The sequence below is a fragment of the Nematostella vectensis genome, chromosome 1 (genome assembly GCF_932526225.1).
Source record: "Nematostella vectensis chromosome 1, jaNemVect1.1, whole genome shotgun sequence".
Taxonomy (NCBI): Eukaryota; Metazoa; Cnidaria; class Anthozoa; order Actiniaria; family Edwardsiidae; genus Nematostella; species Nematostella vectensis.
Genome location: NC_064034.1, coordinates 3,671,986 through 3,687,761, shown reverse-complemented (window position 1 = coordinate 3,687,761; position 15,776 = coordinate 3,671,986). Strand labels below are relative to the sequence as shown.

The window sequence follows — 15,776 nt, the reverse complement described above, 5'->3', positions numbered from 1 at the left end:
AGACTGAGTCTTGCGGTTTCACCAGGAGTGTGGCTGATGCCGAGCGATCTGGTGATAAACACGCAAAGCGTCGTGGGCTACAACAATAAGCTGCAGAAAGCCACGGACTCCATAAAGCTCGGTGCAAACGCGATCAACGCCGAGACAAAGCCAGTCGGTGCTCATAACATGGCCGGTGGGCATCCTAGGGTGCAACACGCGACTGACCACGTGCCGCCCCGGCGGCAAAGCACCCCTGCGAAAGTGCACGCGGAGGGCGCGGCCCCTACCCTGTTCGGCGAGAAAAGTGACCACACCGCCCTCAAGGCGGGGCTGTCGGCGCTCGCGGTGGCCGCGGCGTATTACCTGTTCCGATGACTGCTTTGCATTCGACGAAACAAGAACGCGGTTACGCCTAGAATGAGCAGCCACGCATTTTCGCCAAGGACTTTCACCGCTTCCCCTGCAGCCTTAAACACGAAGTTCGCGATGCTGCCTACTAGCCCGGGGAGAAGCCCGCCCAGCTTTTTCCCGATGGCCTTAATCCCGTTACCGGCCCCTCTGGCCACGGAGGAGAGCGACTTGCCGAGCGACGTCACAATGGCCGCGATCGTCGTCGCTACGGCCAACCCGATAGCGGTGACGGTAAAGCCGTACTTTTTTAAGGTGGCTTTGATGCGCTCTCTTAGCGGCTTTTGGTTCTCGAGCTCTCGGTTTTCGCGTTTTAGTTCGTCAATCTCGGACAGCCTCTCCTCGTTGCGCTCACGGGCCTCTTGGCGGCGACTCTCTGACGTGTTAGGGTCGTCGATGCTCTCCCTGTCTGTGGCTACCACCCCTTGCAGCTCTTGGACTCGTTCTGTGTTCTCCTGTATGACCGCGTCTATCTCTGCCACGGACCCCATCGCCATCTTGAAGCTTTTCAGCTTTGCAACGTCCTGTCAAACGCCCCCGTTCTCATTGAACAGCTGTCTTGGTTTAGTCCAACCTCCTTTGCCGAGGTTGCGAAGCTGTATTAGCGTCTTTCCCCTCCGGTCTGACTGGAACCGTATCAGATTCTCGTCAAGGTCTGGGTATTCCTCCCTGAGGGACTGGAGACCGAGTCTTGTCGCTGCACCCTCTGTGATGAACGAGGTTTCAGCGCTTGCCGTTCCGGCGGTTCGCGAAGCCATGCTATGCGCAGCATGCGTACGCGACAACGTGCTCGACATTGGGATCGACTCCCCATCGCCGGGGTCAAACGGGATGAGGGGCGTCGTCTTGTCGTCCCCCGCCCCGCGATCGGCGGACCCGCCCGGCAAGGTATCGTCAATGTCAACGTCAACATCACCCATGATGCGTGCGCATAACTCGTGCTATGCTATGTTAAACATGTCTAACAGTCCGCACCATAGCCACGCGACTTCGTACTTTATGTGCATATATATACATATATGTACACCACACCGCCACACTAACCACCTACCCCCACACTAACACACCCCACCCCCTTAAAAAAAACCCCACTACCCACACCCCCACCACACACACCCCTACCACACCCCACGGCGCAGCCCTCCCCCCCACACCTACCACTAAACGCGCCCTACTACCCACACCCACCATACCCACCTCACACCACTAGCACTCTATCCTCACCACACAACATACCTACCCACTACTACCACCCAGCTCTATACATGTCACAACCCCCTTTCTCTCCCCCCTCATAACTGGCTAACCACCCAAGTATCCCCCTACCCGCATCACCCGCACCCAACCACCCACCTACCCCACAACAAGCACCCCCTCATCCCTCACCCCACAAACAGCCCCATACCCACTTCACCCATACCACGCCATCATACAACCCACCACGTTTATCCCATACCCCAGCACAACACCAACACCCACCTAAGCCCCACACACCTACACATACACTTCCTTCCCCCCTCACACTTTCCCACACTCTCACCTAAACATACACACCTAACACACCCTATACCAGCCAGACCCCTGCCAACACAAAAACCACAACCCCCGCCCCCTTCCCATGGCCACAACACTACTCACCCTACAACACAGCAAACCAACCACACCCTACAGCAGCCACTAGTCCTACAACCAGCGCCCCCCCCAACACCACACCATACAAACATTTACCCCACAGCACAAAACCCAACTACAAACGACCACACCCCATCACCCACCCTACCTACCCACAAACCAACACCTTACGATCACCTAACATCACAACAATACATTACCACCCACATTTATACCACAACCTCACAAATTTTAATCGTCCCCCGCACCACCACCATTTTAAAACACATAGACCCATCACGCTTAATTATAAGCCTTATCTACTCCACATCTCTACACCACACCATATTATTATTATTTCTTCTTTTTCACCTACCCACCACACACTACCACAACCCATTCTATAGTCCCACTTTATCGTTTCACCACCCCCCACCACCTACTAGTCTTACCTATCCACCTCTTCACCGTAATTACATTACCACCATCTCCACTCTGCATTGCCTTACTAGCCATCCTTCACCATCACCCTCCAACATTACCATACCACATGATCACACCCACCTCACTACCACACCACTTTAGACCCCTACGTCTTGGTACGAATACCCTATCCTACCAAAAGTCCAACACCTTACAATCACCTAACATCATAACGATACATCATCACCTACATCTACACCATAACCTCACAAATTTTCAACCGTCCTCAACACCACCACCATTTTAAACACATAGACCCATCACGCTTAATTATAAGCCTTATCTACTCCACATCCCCCTCACAACCACTCTCACCTATACACCATACTATTTTTCCCCCACCAACACAGCCATTAGCCATCTCCACACCACACCACATTATTATTATCTTTTCTTTTTCACCTACCCACCACACACTACCACAACCTATTCTTTAGTCCCACTTTACCTTTTCACCACCCTCCACCACCTACTAGTCTAACCTATCCACCTCTTCACCGTAATTACATTACTACCATCTCCACTCTGCATTGCCTTACTAGCCATCCTTCACCATCACCCTCCAACATTACCATACCATATGATCACACCCACCTCACTACCAAACCACTTCAGGCCCCTACGTCTTGGTACGAATACCCGACCCAAACCAAAAAGTATACGATGTCAGTCAGCGATAAACTTGACCCCCAACGAACACCCAGAATTCCTCTGGGGTTGAAAGCCGAGAGAACTGTTCACCGGGTCACTCTCAACCCGTCGACGGCCTCCCCAGACCAGACGCTGTATGTGGCGGTCCCAAAGCTATCGGAAGGCGTCACGCTCGTGCCTGGCTCCTTGAGGGTCGGTCTCGATCTCTCCGTCTCAGGCCATGCGAATAATACCGTCGTCAACAACGTCGGCCAAAATCTCGTGAGCCGCCTGAAAATCACGTTTGCAGGAGAAACGCTCCAGGACACCAACCGCTACGACGTCTTCAAGACGTATGAGGAGCTTTACCTGTCCAAGGTCGAGAGAGAGGACCGCCTGGAGCAGGGCATACAGTCAGAAAACATGCGCAAGCTTCGCTCCAAGGCCGGCGATAAAGCGACCAGTAACGCCAAGGAGAACGCTCTAAACGCCGCCCACGGGGCGGGGTACACCATCCCGCTAGACCATTCTCTGCTGACGGACCACGGCGTGCTGTACCCAAGGGCGCTCTCCGAGGCGCTGCTCTTCGAGATCACGTTCGCATCGGTTGACCAGTTAGTAGTCGGAACCGATGCCACCAAATTATCCTATGGCATCAAAAATCTAGAGCTGGAGTACGAAAGCCTGAGGGACGACAACCTCGCCCGGTCCGCCGCCTACCACAACGGCACAACGTTCTTCTACGAGCAAGTGAACCTTCACAAGACCTTCGTGATTAGCAAAGGGACGGACAGCATAATCAACGAGAGTGTCAACCTGCCGCGAAGGTCTATGAGTGGTCTGTTGCTCCTCTTTGTGGAGCCATACACGGCAGGGACTCGCGACTCTGAGAAGTTCGTGTACCCCGACATCAAGAGCGTTCGCGTTACAATCGACGGCATGCCAAACAAGGTTTTCAGCCAGGGCCTGCGCCCCACGGATTTATGGAGGGAGGCGAAAAGGCGGTTCGTCCGCCCCTCCCTGGGGGGGGCACAGCGGAGCGCTTGCCGCCCCGGCAGTCGGCCCCGAGTCGTTCTATGGCGATAACAAGTTTGCTCTGTGGATCGACCTTCGAACGACGGACGACAGTGCTATCCATGGGGGTGGTCTCCGATTGGTCAATACCCGCTACGGTGTGCACCTCGAGATAAAACGCACGGCGAGCGGCTCGGGTAGCGTAAACTGTCACGTGTTTGTGGTGGCCGACGCCCAAATGAACCTTATGAACGGACAGCTACAGAGTCCATACAATACTGAGCACATACACCGGAGCGGTATGGACCCGAAAAACATCCCATTTAACGCTCTTATCGTGGGCCCGACGTCATGCGGGAAGACCCAATTCGTAGTGGACCGGCTGCGTGGCCCTTTCTGGGGCAAGTTTGACTACATCGTACTCATGTGCCCTACCTTTGTCTACAACAAAACATACGACGGCTTCGGCGAGGGCGACAATCGTCTGTTCGTCATCGCACCTGAGGCGGGTCGGATCGACATACTGCTGAGGTTTGTCTCCGCTCTCTTCGAAGGCACTAATACGCTAATCATACTCGACGACTGTGCGGCCTCGAAAGACGTAAAGAGGAGCTCTGACCAGCTCGTCAACTTGGCGTTCAGCGCGCGCCACGTGGGTATCAGCGTGTGGGTGATCACGCAGCAGCTCACCAGCATCACGAAGCCGTTCCGCGAGAACATCGCGGCCCTGGTGGTCTTCTATACCCTGAGCAAGCCGGACATGAAAGCTATCCTGCATGACTACGGCGCGGAGCTTTCAGAGGAGAAGATGAAAGAGTACATGAAGGCCCTCGAAACGAAAAAGTTCTCGAAGTTAGAGTTTTGCTTGCGTCACCCTTATACCACCGCCCTAGTTGAACGGTAAGCGCAGTAAACCACCGCTCACGTATGAATTCTCAAAGCAAACTCTAGAAACAAATGTATAAATCCAACAAGCTGTGGCATTGATACAGTGACTAGACTACTACGTATTTCTGTCGTTAAATTCTTACTTACCGTGAGGAATATACGCCTGAATTTATAGAACTAGTATTTAAGTATTTACATCAAAACAAGGATATATGACTTTGAAATGGCATTTGACGTCAAACTAAAGCTGGAACGGTGTTTTAGTTTGAGCGATTAGTTATGGAAAAAAAAACGAACAAATGAGCATTATAAAAGACAACAATAAAATAAAAATAACTTTCATATTCTCAATACAAATCGTCGTCTAAAACTCACCTTGGCAGTTTTTTTTTTCGCTTTCTGTTGCGGTTGTGTTGTTTGTTTTTGTTGTAAACTGTGAAGTTGTCGAATTTCTGATAGCAAGGAAATCGTCGACACAAGCAAATGATTTTTATAGCTGAAAACAAACATCAAAGCCTTTCTTCTCAGGATCTCCTATAATAAATATAGACGTGAATGAATATACAATGGTAGTGTAGATCCTCCATCCCTTTTTAGCTGTTGCGACGGGCGGGATTCACGAACACTCGGGTAGATTTTACCATCGACTCGTACTTCAGACAAAACGGTTCCTAAAAGACTTCAGTCCATTTGAATCCTCATATTTTCTCATTAAATACTGCCTTTTTTCTGTTATCATACGAACTTTGAACTAAAAACACATAAAAGCGTAAGACCAAGAGGGCCCTGAGAGTTGCGCGGCTGGATTACTGGCTGATTTGTGACACCACAGGGTAACCGCGCGATGACCACAAAACCAAGTCGCATAGCTTACAATATTTCTATACTTATGGAGCACCGCGCGCGGCCAGCGGCCGCGCTGGCTCCGCTAAAAAATGACAACTCTGGATAGGTTAAATTAAGAAAACTCCCGTAATAGCGTAGGCGTAATAGCAGATTATTTCTCGTAAATGACCAGATCTTAAATCAAGGTACAAATACCGCTTACCACAAATTTAGAAAAAGGGCCGAAGAAGGCAAATGATGCATGTTTTTTATCATTTTATACCGTTAATAAGAAAATATCACGTAAGTGCAAAACTGCTTTGATTTTATGTTGTTTAAACTAAATATCAAACAAAATTCGTTTAAACACATGGCCCTCGCTTATTCATCGAATAACGATTTTGCCCTTTCTAGAATTAACATGCATAAAACACCTGACAGTAGCGTGATCAATGATTGCGGGAGTTTATTTTGCTAGCGGAAACGCAGCACACAAAAAACCGGGTAAACGCCTGCAAGAATTAGATACGAGAATTAGATACGACTTATGATATCTAAAATATAAATGCAGCTTCTAAAGGCTTCCAAGTAGATCTTCATCTTACATCCTCTAGAAACGATTACGTTGAGAAATAAAAACACGATCTGACCGGCATGGGTGATAAATTTGAATGTGGGCCAATCAAATCAATTGTTGCTTCCAACTGCCAAATATTTCTAGCCAATCACAGAGGGCCAAAAATATGGGTCCCAAACATGAAGATTTGTATCAGGCCTTCTTTTTCTCTTACTGGTATATACTTCAAAGGATAAAAGGGCCCGACGCCCGCGCTAGACATAAGGAGTTTGTGTGCACAGCTCTTAAAGCCGCATTGTCACCAGTTTACTTCCGGAGGTCCGACGGAAACCTCAACCGTTAAAATCAATCACATCCTCAAAAAAACTTCCAATAAACACACTGCCTTCAATATTTTGAAATATTTTTCGCGTTTTCCGTTAAAAATCATCGGAGATTGTTACGTAATCGACCGGAAATAAACTGGTGACAATGCGGCTTTAAAGGTTTTCTTAACAGTTTCCCTTCGTGCTGTGAAACTCATAGAATATAAATTAGCTCGTTTTTGAAATGTACACAACATGGCCTTAGTCTATGGAAATTGTAGAATATGCATGTGTTAGTAGTGTGTTTTCATCATAAGCATAAATTTCTCAATTCGTTCCCCTATGGTCCCGGGGGATGCAAAGAGGCCATTGGAATGATAATACATGACAATACATAAACTACGCTAATAAAGGTCTTTATCTTGCTTGATTCAGATCAGGACTGTATGGCTGACGGCTGAAGCTCTACACATTCTTAAATTAGGCAGATTCGCAACAGAGGTGAGTCAAAGAGAATTTATGTGGTCAGCAAAACAACTGTTTTCTATTGTATCAGACAGGGGCAAAAAATGGCAAAATTAACATTGAAAGGTTGTGTTAGCTTATATTTTGTTGATATTTTGTCTAGAGGTTTCTTGCATAATATAAAACAAAATAAGCTTTAGTATTTTTTGGTAGATGATCCGTTCTTGAGATATGATTGAGCAAAGTTGCCATAAATCATGAAAAAAGTAGCAATTTCGCCCAAATTCAGCAAATCCGGACCAATCAAGAGCCTTACAATTTGCACAAGGAACATCTATGCAAAAAATCAAGCGAATATAAGCTAACACGACCTTACAATTTGAGCTTTGCCATTTTTTGCTCCTGTCATTGTATCAGCTATAATTATCTGCGTCCTTGTTATTATGGCCAGAGAACCCTATCATACAGTACACCGACAAAGAAAGGAGAAGGGTTAGGGTTTGGGGCAGTTCCGAATGTGTCCGTAATAGAGAGAGCTGAATTCATTCCGAAAACCGAGTTTGTTGAATATGTTTTGATTATGTCATAATAGTGTTCAACGCTCCTCTTTGGATCCTTTTAAATATTTATTGATGCTACATGTTTAACAAAAGAAGTGATCCCGCGCTTATTTACATACAGTATATCTTAAATGGATTATGCAACATTTGACCATGTTTGTCCGCGGACAATCTCGTTCCCAGAGGCTTGTACCTTGTACATTTCTTGATGAACTTCAATTCTTCACGCAAATGTTCAGAAATCATGTCACTCAAGAAACCCTTGTCACTGGAATAAGATTTACATCATTATAAAGACTTGAAATCTTTTATTTGTAATATCGGTGTGAATATAATGGTATTAAGTTCTGGATGTATTATTTTCATTAAAAGGGAATTGGAAGAGAATTGTGGTTTGTAAACACAGATTTGCGATTGATTATTGTGTTATAATTTGCGAATCAGCAGTGAAAACTTTTACTGGGGAAGTTGATCCCAGAGCCTAAAATCACGCACTTTATGCATTTCAATGTCTCAGAAACGGTTGATTGGCTCCAGCGTACTCTGTGGAAGATAATTTTTACAGCGTTCGTAAAAAAGGAAGGTATTTTCGGTCAAAAAGATTTCCAAAACATCCTTTGCCGGACCACATTGCCCAAGATGTGATCGCGCGTAAGACTCATGTTGCTAGGAAACGTGAGCGCTAACCAATCAGAGACGGATCTAAAAATAACTGCTTGTTCTAAAAATAGTTCTAAAAACGGGGGATTCGTTCTCTTACATCATGGTCTCTTGCTCTTTGAAAGAGTTCTGCGGTATGTGTCGGCTCTTCGACAATAGACAACGCGAAGGCAATAGAATCAAAATCCCCGTCCGTTAACGACTATTTCGAGGTAGGCAAACATAACAGTAGCGGATCTAGGGGGAGGTTTTATGGGGTTTAAGCCCCCCCCTTTGGGCTGCCAGAAAGCCATATGTAACAAAAAATAAAAATCCCCCTCCCCCCTTTGTCACTTAGCCAACCCCCCCCCCCCCGCCCCACCCTATAGCGAAAAGCTAGATTCGCCCCTGCATAATATTTACAAGCGATGGAGTCAACACATGCCTGAGCACATAAATTAATGCGTGATCGAAGCCTTTCCATCTTGTCTTCCATTGATTAATCAAGGGCAAAATCAGTAAAATAATTGAACTGTATTTGCGCTCTTCTTGAGACAAACAAATCGAAGGCAAAAAAAAGTACGTCGTTAATTCGGAATGCTTTACCATAACCGCGAGAACAGCTTAGCAATATATAAATCAAAACAATCCTTTCTATAAACGATGAGTGACTTCAAAATCTAGGATTGAATTTCTTTCAGCGTAAAATCTTCGACTCTTCCTAATTGGTCAAGCGCGAATTGGATCGATTAGTAAAAGAGGTCAACTGTGTTCTTTCCGGTCCCTATTTTGTTTGGACATGCGCAATAAAACCGAAGCCAATGGATTCTGTTGGTGAAAAAATTGATTATCCCAGAGCCTTATACCTTGCAGCTGGCACAGAGGTGCGTGGGTTCTGGGAACGAGATTGCAGATTCTGTTGGTAAAAAAAAATAATTCTACCTCGTTATCGTGCCTTAGATTACATGAGATAGCAGTGCACATGCGCGGATCAGTGCTTTGCATTTAGCGCGGGAAAAAAGTCGAACCGCGAAGAGAAATTAGAAAACAATGCGGGAAATCCCAGGAGTATAAGTACTCTGCCTGCTCAAATGACTCAGGAAAGCGATAATACAACTCCGAGCGAACACTCAGCTAGAAGGAAACCGTGGGATACATAAGCTGGGTTACGGAACGGAAAGAACAATTGAACGTCTCTGCGAGTAGTAGACAAAGTTTCCTTAACCATGAGAACATATGTGTCCTTAGGACGGGTAAAACTAAACTAAACTTACATTCGACCGGTCAGTAGTATAGTAGTTGGCGGTTCTGGCGCATTTTGGTTAATGCGCTAGAACCAAGCCAACGCCGCTGAGTTCTAGAGTTTGACCACCCACTAATCCACTGTGTGGAAACTGCCGATGGAATTCATTTTATGGAAACTATACATTTTTTATTTTATGGAGACTATATGTTATTTTTTATTTTATGGAAACTATATTCTTTTATAATTTGATGGTGATAACACAGTTACACTGTTGCGTGACATTCTTGGAGTTCTAATTCTTAGAAGCAAGTAAGGGGACTTTCCCGCTGACAAAGTGGAGTGTTCTAGATTTGCTTAGAGTAATGGCAACGCAATAATATTTTAATTCCTAAGAGTGAATCAGGGGATTCCCCGAGGGCAGGTCTAGGCGTGTATATTTTACTCAGGTATAGGGGATTCCCCGCGGGCAAGTTTTGGCATGTTTATTGTGAGTTGTGCTCTGATTCGCTTTCCTCTTTACTATCGTCTTCGATGTCGCTTTTGCTGCCGTCGCCGTGGTAGTGTGGGGTCACCGAAGGAGGATGTCTTCCTAAAGTTTCCGAACACGTCCAGCGCATTAGAACTAATTCGCTAAACAGCGCCAAATACTATATCACTTATCTGTTGGCTGGAGGCTCAACCTCGCCAAAAGCTAAACCACTTATCTGCTGGGTGGGTTCTCTGTCACTTATCTGCTGGGTGGCCGTCTCTTGGAAGGCGCTGGGTGGGCTCTGTGGGTGGGCTCTGTGTCGCTTATGTGCTGGGTGGATGATGTGATCCGCGAGCACTGTGTCGCCTGTTTGCTGGCTGGTGTGATCCGCGAGCGCTGTGTCGCCTGTCTGCTGGCTGGTGTGATCCACGAGCACTGACTCTGGGCCTGTGGCTGCGCGTTCTTGTGTGTCCAGCTCGTGCATGCTGCGCTCGACCACTATGGCGTCTATGATTCTACAAAACCATTTCGCTGCGATGTAATCCCTTGCCTCACGTAGCGCTTCGTCGGGTTGCTCCTCGTCGGACTATACCCTCTCGTCGTACCAACCGCCTTCCTCACGCATCTTGCGCTCCCTATGTATCGCGTCGCCTCTATGCCTTTCACGCAGCTTGCGGGTGAGGCCCTTAGCCCTATGCAGCTCGCTGTCGTACGAGAATAGTATCGCGATGGGGTACGTCTCGTACGGTAGGGGTAGATATTCTTTGATGCTAGACATGCAATCGATAGTGGCTAGTACCTCGCTGATTTGTCCGTCTTCACTGAGTGACTCAACCCTCACGCCCATCCCTCTAGCGGCTAGCTCTGGGTATATGGTTAGTGAGGTCGCGCCATAATCCCAAAGGTTTATGACCTCAGCGTCGCGTAGGATTTCACAATATCCCCTTACCACACTTGCCTCCCAACTGTCCCTTTGTAGGTGTTCTAGGGCGTCCATGGCCCTCCCCAAGTCCCAGTTCGTGTGTCGGAGCCCTGGTGTACGCTTCTTGAAGAGTAGACCCATAGGGGGTGGGAGGCCTAGCCCCATGATGTACTCGGCCTCATCTCTTCCATACTCGCTGATTACATCGTTGGTGGGGCGGGCACCTTCGTATCTAACGACGTTCGCTTCCCTCTGCAGGGATTTTATGGTATCGTAGCACGCTCTCCCAATGGTCATTGTATATGTATGGGTTACATATTGATGCTACCTGGGCGTGTGGTTTAGTGTGAGTGTATATATATGGTTGTAGTCACTGGTTATTGCGATGAGGGGGTTTGGGTAGTACATGTGGGGTTGGCTGAGGTCGTGGGCGGCTCAGGCCCTCGCGCCTGCTGCCGGTGTGGCCTGTGTGTGTTGGGGCGCTTTAGGGGTTTTGTGGTGCCCGTAGGCTAGGCTTCTAATTCAATCTCCTAGTATGTACCTTTTATCGTCGAAACAGCCGAGCGATATCTTGTTTATCTCGTAGCTTCTTAGTTGGTGGTTTTGGCTTCTAATCGTTCTCATCTTATGGTACACCTGTTCGTTGTCCATTAGTGTGCTCTTGTAGTCTTTGTGTTTTATGTTACTCTTGATGACGTTCTTTTTTATTCCCTTTGCTGTCTTTTCTCCTGTGTGGTCGCCTTTCACGTAGCTGTACATCTTCGATCGTAATCCAACGAATTCGCAGATGGGAGCTCCAGCGGCCTCGGTTTTGAACATACCGATTACCTTCTTGTTTGACTTGTCGAAGTATGGTGAGTCTCTCGGGTAGTCGCTGTTGTCGAATCTGTCTCTGTTGTCCCAAAAGTCTTGGTATGCGTCTTCTGTTTCTATCTCGTATGTCAGACTGTCTGTGTCAGTGAATAGTAGCCGTGCCTTGTCTCCGTACTTCTCTTTTAATGTAGTTGTAGTGGAAGTCGTACATCAGTACCTTGCTAAAGTCTAAGATGCACATGTATGCGGGCCTGTTTAGGGTGAGCGTCTCTTTGATCTTGTGTACTGCTACTAAGTCCTTGTTGAATATCTTACTACTCATATAGGATGGCTTGCTTGCCAGTTTGAGTAGCTTCTTCTCGTCGGTGACTAGTCGAACGTCTACTCTTTTTCGTAGGTTCTCCATAGTCTTGCCGAATACACTGTTGTTCATTAGCTTCAAGAAGTCCTTTTCGAATGAGTTTTTAGCGTATTTCCGCTTTTCAGTGTTGAAATCTATATACTGTCTGAGCCATGGTGATTGGTTAAACTCTAGTACTCTGTGGACTTTAGTCACCTTCAGGCCTAGGTCTGTGTATAGTTCTAGGTTTCTATAATGTAGCACGTACTTCTCTTTATTCTTTAGGGTGGGGATTAGTTTAGGGACCAGACCTGTTGGTATACCATACTTGGTGGATATTGTGTTGCAGTACTCCGAGAGCATGTCTTTTGATACGTTAACCCTCCCCGTGGCTAAAGGGTAGTCGTTATGTAGGTCATGCAGGTGTTTAGGGTAATCTAGGTCAACTTCTAGTATCAGTCCCTTTTGACTGTCGTCACCGTATTTAGCGAGGTTTGTTTCGTTCATCTTTTTTTCTGTCATCCACTTAAATCCACCAGTTGGTAGGTATTAGCTCATGGCCCAACCGTATAGATTGTTTGCGTCTAAGTACATGACATACTTTGAGGGCGCCGTCTCATCGTATGATTCCATGTACTCATTGAAGGCCTCGCCGTACCTGTTGGCTATGTATGAGATGCCACCTCGCATGCTCTTCTGGGATGTGAAGTAGTGGCATGGGTCTAGCTTATAGTACTCTAGGCATGTCTTCCTAAAGTTTTCGAACACATCGGCCAGCGATAGTATGTCAGACTCAAGGTATAGGTCGTGGTAGTTGCCCATAGTCTTAAGCTTAAACTTCCTCCACACGGTTCTAGCATGTTTGTACTCGTCCTCTGAGATGTGTTGGTCGTACATGATGCTATAAAAGTCCTCCTTCGCTGGTAGCTTGTCGTTGAACCTCTCGAAGCTGTCCATGTAGTCGTATGGGTATACTCCCTTTCTAGCCATGAGGTCGAGTCCCTTACTACTCTGGGAGGTGTATTTCAATGACTCCCTAGGTAGGTTGCCTACTAATTTCTCCAGGCTGGAGCTCATAAACTGGAAGCTGTCTATAAAGGTGAGGTGGTTGCCAAGCATGAAGGCCATGTACTTCTCCATGTTGTTCGGTATAGCGTTGATGTTCATTTGCTTCTCTTCACCCTTATGTGTGTGCTTCTTTACGATGGCTCCGATTTCCTGCATTATGTAATGGCTGTCGTAGCCCCTTAGGTTGTGAGCCGCTGTACTTACCAGTTATGTGGCAGTGGTCTCGAACTCGAGTGTCCTTCTTAGTGTACTCCTTGTTGCAGATGTGGCATTCTTGGGCGTTCTTTGAATTGGTCCTCATCAGTCTCGGACATTTTTAGTGCTTTATTGAAGTGCTTCCTCATAATGTTCTTACAGTATTTGACTTCTTCAATCATCTTCCCCATGAACTTGTACACGGCTTTTTCACCTCTGTAGCTCTGCGTTTGCTTTGTATACTTGTCATCATAGGTGCACACTACTTTATAGGCGCATCCACAATCGGTGTGTTTTTGGTAGGCTCCAGTGTATGATTCACCATCATCAGGTTGGCATCCATGGATCTTTTCAGTTATAGCCTAAAAGTCGGCGTAAATTACAAATGGTACCGGCTGTTGCTTGTGGTGGTTTGTAAACCTGAGTGTGCTGTGCTCTTTGTCAGGCATCTTGACCGCCTGTGTCCCATTAATCTCGAGGCAGTTTTCGATATAGTTTGTTAGTACTCTTTCAGAGCTGAAACACTGGAGACAGCTCATACAAAAGTGCTTCTTATGTTCATGTTTTGTCTGGTTGAACATGAATTTGTTGAAGTCTTTGATGAGTACGTAATGCTTGTTACTAACCTCAGTGATTAGCAGAAGCTCTATATGGTCTTCGAACCTCTCCTTTGATACGTATATTGGGTACGGTTGTTCGTTATCGTAACTGAATACATTGATGTTGAGCCTGTTTTGCTTCTCGATACTGTTGAAGCGTTTGACAGTCACTGGGAACTCAACACCTGAGTAGTCCAATTCTTTAACAAATGCCTTATCAGGCATCTTAACCCGCTGTGGGTCTTTAGATTGAGGGTTTAGGTGTCTGATGTGACACCATCTGAAGCACTCGTTGTCCTCGTTCTTCATGTTGACCAACCCTTTACCTCGCAGCTCTTTCGGTAGTTGGATGTATGACGACCCACTCATTGGCTTGTATTTTACAATGTTGAGATAGTGGCCATCGACTGACACTATGGTCCAACCAGACCCCTCGGATACCCATTGGGCTATCTTATTCAGAACTTGCTGCTGGGTGTTCTCTAGTGCCTCACTGATCTCAGTGCTATTGATGATTGTTTGAGGTGTACTGTTGAGGTACGCAGTCTTAGACAGTACGTTGTCACCAGATGTTTTACTGAACGTGGTTTTTAGCGTTATAGTGAGTTTGAGGCCTTTCATGGATTCTAACATGTTTGTGATGTGGTAGGCGACGGCCTTCCTCGTGTTTTGCAGTTGTGCTAGTGGGTCTCTGCTGTTCTTTATTCCGATTTCGAAGGACTTGGTGTAGCCTTTTAGAGCGCGCCTCGTCTGCGCTATCTTAGTTTTGGGCGTAGGGACTGGTTTACGAGCTCTGGGCGCAGGGACTGGTGTATCTCGGAACCCTGTTGGTGGGATTATTATGTTCTCCTCGTACTCCTGAACCATCTGCTTCACACTCTTGCGTGGTTTGGGCACCGGTGGTCTCGGCTCATAAGTTCGTGGTTCAGGGACGGGCTTACTATACTCTAGCTCTAGTATTAATTTGATTAACTCGGATTTGCTAAGCTTCTTGAGGCTCTCCTTGTTCATGTATGTATTATGGTTAGATATTTTCTGTGAGTCGTTCATATATACTATACTATATGTTTTATTCTTAAGCCATGAACGCACTCTCCTTAAATCTGAGTGGTCTGTGACGAACCCGTCGGGCTGTGTGCTTCTGTTAGATATTTTCTGTGAGTCGCTCATATATACTATACTATATACTTTATTCTTAAGCCTTAAACGCTGTCTCCTTAAATCTGAGTGGTCTGTGACGAGCCCGTCGGACTGTGTGCTTCTATATGCTTATTTCGGTTTTTCTGGGGTGCCTTGGTGAGCGCATCAGTTATGTCGCATGACTGTTTTGGTTTCTATGGTGCTTCTTCGTGTTCATGCGGTTAGTCTTTCCAGCCAATGAGTAGTTCTTGCCGTTCCCACGAACTGAACAGTACCACTCCTTGTTTAGCATGTACTTAGTCTTCTTTTATAGCTCTAGCTCTATCCTCCTCATGTCTCATACACAGGCGGGCGTCCTCGTCCTCTCTTGACTTCCATATATACTACTATATATTTTTCTCTATATGCTTTTATAGTGCGTTTAAATCCCTAAATGGTATCCAACTGTTAAATTCGTCACTATACCCCTTCCACTTCACCAAAGCTTGCTTCTTTTTATAATCTCTCCGAATGACTTTATCAATACGAAAAACATCCTGCTTGGCTTTTAATAGTTCAGGTTCATAGAAACTACCTTGTATGTCTTCATTATTTAGA

At 46.5% G+C, this 15,776-nt stretch overlaps 2 protein-coding genes across 2 annotated transcripts in view; one reads left to right on the top strand and one right to left on the bottom strand.

The window, feature by feature from the left end:
* The first annotated feature begins 7,077 nt into the window (after positions 1-7,077).
* The window catches only part of LOC5504881 (organic cation transporter protein), a 32,586-nt gene continuing 23,887 nt past the window's right edge, over positions 7,078-15,776 (top strand). Inside the window, exon 1 of the mRNA XM_032373215.2 lies at positions 7,078-7,224. The gene's annotated coding sequence lies outside the window, so the exon portion shown is untranslated. The remainder of the gene's footprint in view (positions 7,225-15,776) is intronic.
* LOC116612479 lies at positions 11,547-12,684 on the bottom strand. The gene is made up of 2 exons (XM_048728604.1): positions 12,055-12,684; positions 11,547-12,011 (listed from the first exon to the last, which is right to left on the bottom strand). Exons 1-2 carry the CDS (start codon positions 12,682-12,684, stop codon positions 11,547-11,549), a joined length of 1,095 nt encoding a protein of 364 aa, XP_048584561.1.

Coding starts and splice junctions, on each gene's coding strand:
- LOC116612479 (XM_048728604.1), bottom strand. CDS start 12,684: ATGAACGAAACAAACCTCGCTAAATACGGTGACGACAGTCAAAAGGGA. Junction 12,012..12,054: donor GCATCTTAGACTTTAGCAAG/GTACTGATGTAC, acceptor TTAAAAGAGAAG/TACGGAGACAAGGCACGGCT.